General features: G+C 43.3%; 1 protein-coding gene across 5 annotated transcripts in view; it reads right to left on the reverse strand.

Moving 5' to 3' along the window:
* LOC122262659 (serine/threonine-protein kinase VRK1) overlaps window positions 1-10,000 on the reverse strand; it is a 95,494-nt gene that overhangs the window by 8,612 nt on the left and 76,882 nt on the right. For 2 of the 5 annotated variants that reach the window (XM_043030751.2, XM_043030755.2), the window contains exons 1-9: window positions 5,097-5,253; window positions 3,685-3,943; window positions 3,203-3,555; window positions 2,858-3,086; window positions 2,545-2,724; window positions 2,214-2,401; window positions 1,270-1,376; window positions 471-749; window positions 58-335 (exon numbers count right to left, since the gene is read on the reverse strand). In XM_043030751.2, the coding sequence (XP_042886685.1) occupies window positions 58-335; window positions 471-749; window positions 1,270-1,376; window positions 2,214-2,401; window positions 2,545-2,724; window positions 2,858-3,086; window positions 3,203-3,555; window positions 3,685-3,844 (1,774 nt within the window). In that variant the 5' untranslated portion in view covers window positions 3,845-3,943; window positions 5,097-5,253. Of the gene's footprint in view, window positions 1-57; window positions 336-470; window positions 750-1,269; window positions 1,377-2,213; window positions 2,402-2,544; window positions 2,725-2,857; window positions 3,087-3,202; window positions 3,556-3,684; window positions 3,944-5,096; window positions 5,254-9,020; window positions 9,477-10,000 lie in introns of those variants that run through there. The other 3 variants (XM_043030754.2, XM_043030752.2, XM_043030753.2) reach the window with 2 other exon arrangements.

Genomic DNA, 10,000 nt, shown 5'->3' on the forward strand with positions numbered 1-10,000 from the left:
AAGTAAAAAATGAGAACAAGACTTTCCAAAAACCTCTTGCTCAGAGGCAAAACTTACCCTTTTTAAGTGTATTATTATTTTGAGTGGCCATATATGGAGGAGAGGGGGCAGTTGGAGAGTAATAGACAGTGGCGTCGTTCGAGTCCTCATTCTCTGAGGAATCAAACATTTGTGGTGAGCCAACATCTGATGAGGAACTAGAATAACAATAGGTCTCGCAGTCTGAGGAGGATGATAGCCGCTCGGCGCGTCTCCGCATCACAGCTTCCATCTCTGGAGTGAACTGTGTTGGGGGCTCTTCACCTATGGGGCTGCTTCTGTTGCTATAGCAGTTGCTGTGAAATAAAATTCAGACGAACTTGAAATAAGCACGTGATATGACTTTCCTACAATCTAAAATCATTATAAAAAAACACTTCAACACCTTGTACTAGAAACCCATATTTCAAAAAGTAATGGCTGCAACTTACCTATTGTGTCTATGACGTTTTTGGCAAACTGGGGGAGATGCTGACTTCTCTCTGATCTTGTTCATGATTTCAATCATTTGTGGTGTGGGATTGTCAAGGGACGTGTCCCGAACAATGCCTAATCTCTTGGGCCTCTGCTTCATTTTACGCTCGGCCATCTTTTGGTTCTCCTTCTCAATCATCACGTCTTCAGGGTCTATGTAGGCAAATTCTGGCTGGTTTGGCTTGCTCAGACTGATGCCCACTAAGGAATTTCTGGGGCAGGTTCTTGTATTAACCCTGCAAGGAAAAAGAACAAATAGTACCATGAGAGAACTATTAGAAACAAGAAATTCTCTACCAGTACTTCAGAAATTACTGCAAAAAGAGCTTTAACATTCCTTTAACCCATTACGGACGGAGGGGTTTAACGACCTAACTGGTCATCAGGACAGGCGGTCTATGACATTAGCTGCACCGGCTAAAAATTAAGAGACAGGGAAAGTGTTTTCTCCACCCTCTGGGCAGCACAAACTAGCCCAAACAATATTTTTCCATAAATCCATCATAAAATGTGGGTTTAGGCTAACTTTGGAGCTAGCACCTTTACAGCCATAATACTTTGGCGTGTGCATGCTTCAACTGTGAGCAGATCCCAATGTTGTGTCATGTATACATTGACACCTGTCTTTTAGGCCTAATCAGTGCCATCGTATGTGTCATGACACACGTACGCAATGGGTTAAATGCAGTATAAATATTCACTTTCAATCTACAAATCCAATAAATAAAACCAAATCTATATGGGATTTTCACATACCTCTTATTCCTTGGCCTACATGGAGATATATTAGATGCCCTCATCATCTTCTTGGGAGTGAAGTCGGATATATTTTCCTCCTCCTCTGAACGCCGCTTTGTGGTTTTCTAGAAAGCAAAAATTTCCATGGGGGTTAGCAATTTCTAAGAGGGTCATGCATGCACGATATCAGCAATAAACAAAATGTTTGACTTTAGTAATATAGCTCAATGAAACCAATATAAAGAAAATCACACACATACAACAAAAAGCCAACACCCATGAAAATCTTTGCTGTCTAAGGATGTAGAAGAAATACCAAGTTCTCGAAATTCCTTTATTGGTCATCATCTCTACACCAATCTGTTTCTTGATTTGAACATACAAAAGAACTAAACAAAGCTTCTCTAGCAATGCAATGCAATACAAGATACTGCTATGTAAGTAAATAAATGCAATTACAATAAGAGAATGGAGTTTTAAAAAAGTAACATAAGATGATAGGACATCACGTTGAGTTTCAATGCCTTAAATAGCCAAAAATTATCATAGTAAAAATAATCAATGGCACCAGGATATCTCCACCATATTCAGGCACTTGTGGAATGTATCTACCGCTTCTTATTCATAAGGGCAAGCATCTGTGGGGTAGGGTTGCTAATACCTTCATACTTTGGAATATCAGGGACATCTTTAACAACTCCCCTGCCCCTTCCCCTGGACCCACTCCTACCCCTGCCCCGTCCTCCAACGCGGACGTTGGCTTTCTTACTCGTGTTCTCTTTCTCTGAGACGGGGGACGACTCCCTTGTGCTACTGCCGCTGCGGCTAGAAGCACCTCTACCCCTCTTACTAGCACCTCTAGCTCTCTTAGCACCACTCCTCTTGGGTTTCTTTTCTGACAGATCTTCCTCATCCTCCTGCTCTTCTTCATCTTCCATTTCTGTACTATCTCGCTTTCTTACCTTACGGTCGAGACGAGACTTGGGTTTACGAGACACCGGCACTGGCGTTGCTGACATGAACACCAGCTTCCCGTCGTCCCGGTAGCCCTTGGCCTTCAAGCCCTCTCGGAGGATGATCCGACACTTCTCGTAGTCAGGTTTCTCATCAAAGGCTAGGTTGACCACATATTCCAAATACTCCTTCAGACCTGTACAGGAGAGACAAGAATATTTTAGACTTAGCTTGTAGGTAAATTCAAGAGATCAAGCCCTACCTCAACTAAAAATATATATATAAAAAAATAAGAAAAAAAAATATTCACAAAAATGAAAAGATTTTTCCTTTTCTTACCTGGAGGCTGGGTTTCCGGGAAACACTGCGACATGAAGGAATCCAACTTCTCCATGTAGCCTCTTTTTTGGTTAGCAACATAATTGCAATCCTGTAGCTTATCTTCCCAAGGTAGTCGTGAGCAAAGCCACTGTGTCATGTTGTAGCCAAGGATTTCTAGGTCTCCTCGCCGAGAATGAGCTGCAACATTGCAAATTACTAATGTAAAAATAAACTCTTTCAATAACATTAATAAAATACAAAATATATATACGACAAACTTTTTTCAAAATGATAAACTGTTATGTCAAGAGTCTTTAACAAATCCACTCACCACCAATGTGGGCATCCCGCGATGTAAATTCTATGGTGCCATCATGAGCTTTCCTCTGATCAAATTTGTATTCTTTGTGCTTCCCATCATTGGCGTAACGACAGGCTAAGCCAAAGTCAACTAGGAAAACCTGGTGTTCAGTGCCTGGTTGATGTCCAATAAGCAGGTTTGATGCCTTGATGTCAGCATGAATGTACTCCTTGCTATGGATGTATTCCAGAACATCCAACTAGAAATTTAGGAAAGATTCAGACATTAATCAAATGATAGTTCACTACATACAATACAATACAATACATACACACACATACACACTCACTTAATTTAAAATTATGTGATACTTACGATTTGAATGCCCACTTGAAAGACGGTCTTGAAGGAGAATCTCTTGCTGTGTCTCTCGAGAATCTTCTGCAAGTCCATGCCAAATCTTTCCATGACCATGAATCTGTACTTCTGGCCATTATACTCAAATGACCCTGAACCCAAGTACTTTGGCATGCCCAAGCGTTTCAACTTTTTCTCCTTCTTCCAGGTTTCAATGTGCTCTGGTTTGGCCACACGCATGTAGCAGTGCATCTCTGCGAAGAGTGGGCCATTGCTGTGGGGCTCCACCTTGATGACATAGTCAGCTGAATCATCTACAGGTCTGTCTACTTCATTGGAAGCCAAGTAGATCTCTCCAAAGCCACCCACCCCTGGAATAAAACATATTCAAGGGTGGTAACAAAGTAGAGGGTATGTCCCAACATATAACAATACCAACAGGAACAGGACTTCATAAATAATCTGACATTATCATCAAGGAGAAAAACTTGCCTACTTACCTATACTATTACCAATTCTCCAGTTCTTCTTGGCAATGTCTGTAACGATAACCCCGGGTGCAATGGGGTCGGGCAGCTTGAAGCCATTTGCTGCCACACGCTTCTTGGGAGCTGCCTTTGAGCCTCCCTTATTTGCGGTTCCTCCTTTGCGGGGAGCCATGTCCGTCTAATTGGTTGGTAGAGTGGAAGGGGAATGTGTTTTTTCCTTCACTTACTCTCCCCTAGTAGCACCAAATCTCTCACTTGCTCTCTCAAAATTCTGCAAAGGAAGGAGAAAGAAAAGTTAATATCAAGAGTCATCCAAGATCTCATTTCAAATGGTGGCACTTTTCTTTACTTTGTACTATTAATATCTGAACTCCTATCATTATAGCTAGATAGAACTCCCACTGAATTACACTCGAGTCACTTTCAGGACTTTCATCATGTGGAAATAATTAATAACCTATTTTTGGACATCACAAAATTGACATCTCCCATATGGAAAAAGTCTTCAGGGGATACCTTTGCAAAAGAATCTTTAATGTTGCTGATCTCTAAAAAAAAATTAAATAATATAATCCTCAGAATGCATTTAAATCAACACAAACTACTAATTTACGATTACAGAAAAATACATAGACAAATAGTTTAAAACCATTTCCACATTTACAATCTTACTAAATAATCTAAACATGTTCATTCCCCTCAACCAAACAGATGACAATTGTCTCAACTTGATGAGAGGGTCTAAAGCCCCTTTTTGTGATTACGACTCAGTACAAACCTGATAAAAATGAATTAATAAGACAGAATATCTACGAAGTCCTCAGAAGTTCAACAAAAAGGACCAGTAAAATTCAAAACAACAGTTTTGGGAATATGCGTATAGGCCTCTCACCATTCTGCAAAAGTTTCGAGTTCCATATATAACACTATTACATAAACGTTATCATTGATATGAAAATGTAATTCTTAACACCTCGCCTTGGACACACACACACACACATATATTTCTACAAAAGAGGCAATGGTAATACAAAATACGAACGAGATCTTCCTCCTTGGAAACGTGGCAACGCCGCATCATCTGATCGCTTTTCTCCCTCGAATATTCTTCCCAAGACCGCGAAAGTCTCCTCGCATAAAACACTATTTTTCATGTATTCCCCAACAAATTTTCTTTAAAAATCGTAAACACTATGGTTGCAGTTCCACTGTTCCACTCACTCGCCGGAACCGAGGCCCGAAAACAAGCCAAAAATAATCCACCCCACCTCGGTCACGCATGTATCACACACACACTCGCACGGGCCAGGCAGAGCGCCCCCGAGGGAAAATAACAACACGACCAAAGGCTGCGAGTTCCTCCAATGGCCTCCGTTTCCACGCCCCGCCACGACGCCGACCAAAGTGCTTGCACCGCATCTCACCTCAAAGGAAGGAAGGGGAAGCTACATGACGCAAGTACGGAGTCGCGTCATCTCCGACGGTGTCTTTCTCCCTCTCCCTCTCCGCCACTCCACCTCGACAATGGCGGGAACGACTGAGCATCGCGTTGCGCACCGCTCCGCCCCCGCCCGGCCGCCGCGTCCCGACCCACGGCTCCCCATGGGGTCGGCCGCGGCTTCGGACTCGATTGGAGGGGGTCAGCTGAGGTGGATGGGAGAACCCGCTCGGATTTTCAATTATGATGAATGAAATAAATATCGTCATTATTTTTGGGTTGAATATTTCGTGAATGTGTCCGGAACTTTTTAATTGCCATGTGAATGTGTTTTCACACGAACGACATGCAAGTAGCAAATTGCAGATACAAAGTTGTGGCGTTCGATACATTTGAGTTCCTACAAGTTCAAGCATGTATTCGATTTCCGCAACTTGATGTCATAGGCCACATTGCATACCATTACATATGAAGGTAAATTTCACATTCATGGAGCGATTTTGTGCAAAACTTTGAATCTCACTAAGGAGCTTCATGAAGTATGGAACTTATGATGATAAAATAATAGCTTCATAAAATATAGGTTACAACTAAGTAATTCCAACTTCAAATACTCACTGATACTGTAGTAACCAACGAGCACTAAATACGGAGATAAGTAACGACACATAGCGGCATTAAGTATCTGTACAAATTCATTCATTTCACCTATGTCTGTAGTTACAACACACAATTATTATTATACATCTGTAAAATTTTATTAATTTTACCAATTTATCTCTCTGTCTCTGTACATACATACATGTGTGTACTTGTCTGAAGAGTTGCAATGCGCCCTTACTTCGGATAACTCATCTCCCTTATCAAAATTCTCTTCGAATTACCCTCACCCAGAATAGGAACCAAGACGATAATGCCGTATACAAAAAAAATATTCGAGATCCCATGTCCTTCCCAGAATTCTCTATGGCGGAAGATAGTTCATTTAAGTAACGATCAAGGCTACATTATTGGGGTTAGTTTATAAAAAAAATGGAGTTTATACTTCGAAGTGCATTCTATTCGCGCTACAGGGTGCAATGTTCCCGTGAGCGTTATTTATACTGTTATATGCCGTCAATGGAGTCACTATACATCCAGCGGGGTTTCTCTTTGTTTGATGAATCTACTCAGGAAAATGGGTACCTGATATAATGTCCTCTTATATATCCCATACCTGATCTTCACAAACCCCTGGAAGCATAAAAGAACCTCGTATCTTTAGTTATTAGTTATTGAGACAATGGGATCATGATACATAGCACTTACAGTGAGTGCTATTTTGGCATTGTTCGACTCCAGCACTCGAGGTAATCCTCTAGCGAAAAGGCTTCGATTAACCCGTTAACGACGGATGACGTGTTTTTTGTCATACATGACGCAGGACCTCTTGCCTGACAATGGGCGTCATGGCGTTCGGGGATTCTGGATCACTATGTTATTTTATTGTACTATACGTAATGAGTGAGTGATGTTGACAATTGCAGTCATAATTATTATAACTGCCGTAATAATAAGCAAAATGGTTTTCAACTCACTTACAAAACCTAGATGGCACAACTTTCTTCTAGCACCAGCAGGAGAGAGAGCCTTGAATGGCACCCATCTACGGTCTCTAGCAAGCACTATCTCTGTAGAGTGATGGCACATCGCAAGTTCCCGACCTCTTGCTCTAAAGTACCGCAGATGAAAGATGTGCAGGCAGAACGAGAGGAGGAAGGTGACTCACACCATGCCCAATGCATATAATGTGACCCTGTGCCAGTATGGATGCCTTTTATTGTGGCACTCACTGTCAAAAGCACAAGTTTCCTTCCTCTTCCCAACCTCATCATTTTGGATGGTTATAAGTTTCGTGTTTGTTCGTGACAGCACAGAAATACGAAAAAATAAAGTTGTTTTTTGTCCCCCCTAAAACAGTAATACTTCTATCACATTGAGTGTAAAGAAAAAAAATGAGTTGATATGGACCCTGAACTACAATTTTCGTCAACTGCAGAATTGATGGAGCCTGTGATATGACAGATATAAATTTCTAAAAATAGTAAAACACACACAAAAAAAAAAAAACACAAAAATGTCTCTAGCTCTACAATGAGTGACGAAAAGGGAGTGGGAAAAATCAAATTATGTTGCAGAAGCTGCCTCGATCAGAAATAAAACTACACTTGTCTTCGAGGTTTGTGGTTTACCTATTTTTTGAGACTGGAAGCAACAAACCAGGCCAGGTGAAACAGCAGTTTATCATTTGTATAGTATAACATCTGACACAACATCAGGAAGCGGAACACCAACCTCTGCCCTAACATGTGGATTATCAGGGGCGTCTCGATAGACAGCAAGTGGGGGTCATCATACAGAGCGACACATCTATTCCATTCCAATAAGCAAACATTGCAGACTTTAGCGAGCTTATTCAGTCATTATCGACGTAAACGGGTCCTCTACATGAAGGCATGAAAGAGGTCCGATTTCGGGGACACGATGGGCAACCCACCTAACCACCACCAACCGAAGTCAAAAGGATAAGCCGAGTGTCTTAGGTTTGTCTACCAGTCTGGCAACTCTGACTCAAGGTCTCAACTCATTTATCAAAGTGGTCTCACTGAACTTGAACCTAATATGGCTTGCATTTGTGTAACGCGACTCGATCGAATGCCTGATTCTTTCCTCATGACATTAATGATTAGCCGGCAGCTTCTCCTGTGACATCTAAGTATAATTGTCGCATCCAGGCTTATGTTACCTGGTGAGGGACTTACAGCTCAAGCCCCTTGGAGCATAATGTTCGTAATCAGGAAGCTGAAAAGGGTAACAACGCAAGAACAGCTCTCGTTCCCCTTCACGAGTACCTAGCCCGATGTCCCTCGCCAGTCGAAAGTTATACTCACTCCATTGTTAAGGATTAGAAGGTGTATTCACAGCAGATGGTGTGTATCAAAATGAGGTAGCAACAAGCGAAGCTTACATGGGCTATGTCGTACATCATCCCGACTGACCCACCATACATGACCACTGTAATGTTAAGTAAGGTGCGGTTCGATACAGCGTTCTAGGAGCTTAATTTGGTTGTCAGGATACTAGTCTCTTCTGGGAAGACTAAAATGGCGGGGAAAAAAGTTTTGACTTTCGCAACTAATCATAACACCGAGACAGGCAGGTGAGCATTCAGATCTCCCCATACCAAGCATTGTTATGATTAGTGATAATAATTTAAGATCACTATTATCATTATTTTTGTCATTAATATTTTTATGATGACAGTGATAATATATACTATGTGCAGTACAACTATAACATGGAGTAAGTAGAATCCCAAACAAGATAAACGGAAGTACAACTGATAATGATAGCAAAATTAATCAGTAAAAAAATCATAGCTACAGTAAATAAACTATGACGATGTTGACAACGATGATCGCAATAAGAAAATCAAAGTATTCACAACAATACCATCAAGGGCAATCGCCAGCCACCCCAGACTTCAAAATAACCGGATTTCCCATCTGATAGTCAGTAGCCTTGAAGACCCTGAAGAGCTTAATTGTACCCCGATATCAACCCCCTGCACCACCTCACCGCAGGCTCAACCACGCTCGAACAGGTGACCGTTAGGTAGATAAAATAGGACCCTTGGAGAACGATAACACGGCGTTTCGTCTCGCGCCCCCAGGATTTCGGAACTCTAGCGGAGGCTGACATCCTAGTGTCGAAATACAAGACTAGATCAAAATGAGTGATCGAATATATAGTTGAATAAAGAAACTCAAAATTAAGGTTCCGACCACATTTGCAAACAACCATCTACATATACATATATACATACATACATACATACACACACACACACACACACACACCCCAAACTTACTTCTGGGCGACGGCCCTTGCCACAGTCGGCCAGGTCTTCCCTAGAATCGGCTCCTGGCCCGAGGACAGCACATCCCACATCCGTGGCTCGACCAGCCTTCTCATCACCTCGATACCACGTCGATCTCTCATCAGATGGCGTGATTTCCCTCCCGCTCCTGTCTCTCTATGGCTTTAGTATACGAGTTTGATCTATTCTCTTCCTTTCTTATCCAGTCCACTCGCACTCGGGGAACACTCTCCCTTCGGCCGGAATCCACGCAAGGGGACAAACGAAGAAGGAAGAATGGAAGTGCGAAGGGCAGTTGCCTCTCCTCTGCTTCCAAAGCGATCGAGTCACACACACCCGATTGCCGAGCCACCGCGCCTGAGACACCGTGTCTGTGAGCGTGCCAGAGCAAGAGAGAGAGAGCGAGCGCGTGCGACCACACAATTCGCTGGGAGCCACAGTCTACTACTGAGCGTTGGGCGAGAGCGGAGGGCTTTTGACTCGGCGCTCTGGGAGAGGGAGGGAGGGAGGGAGAGCGCACGGGCTGGGGGAAGGGAGGGCCGGGGGCAAGGAGAGAGGGAGGGGGCGGGAAGGTTCTACTCACCGGGGAGTGCCACACCATAGCAATAATGTTGCCGGGATACCCGCCGCACGGGATTCTCGCACTTACCGGCCGCCATAATGCACTCCCGTTCCCTCCCCGTGCCGCGGCGCCGAGGCTCACCTCGTCACCAGAGGGAATCGTTCGCACGGCGATCAGCTGCGGTAATTCGACGGGCCATCACTTCACGCATACGCAACCTTGCAAGCAACATCGCGCGGCCGAGTTCACCGGGGAGGCGATGGCGGCGCATCGCCTCCTTTTTCATAGGGACCGAAATGGCTGCCATGCGATGTGCGCGGGTTGGGATTGGGAGAAGGATCTGCAATGTATGGCATTAAGGAGGGGGGGGGGGTATGAAGGATTCATTCCTCCTTCGACGTGCATTGGA

Source organism: Penaeus japonicus, unplaced genomic scaffold (genome assembly GCF_977035675.1).
Source record: "Penaeus japonicus unplaced genomic scaffold, GWHDUDI00000001_assembly GWHDUDI00000007, whole genome shotgun sequence".
Taxonomy (NCBI): Eukaryota; Metazoa; Arthropoda; class Malacostraca; order Decapoda; family Penaeidae; genus Penaeus; species Penaeus japonicus.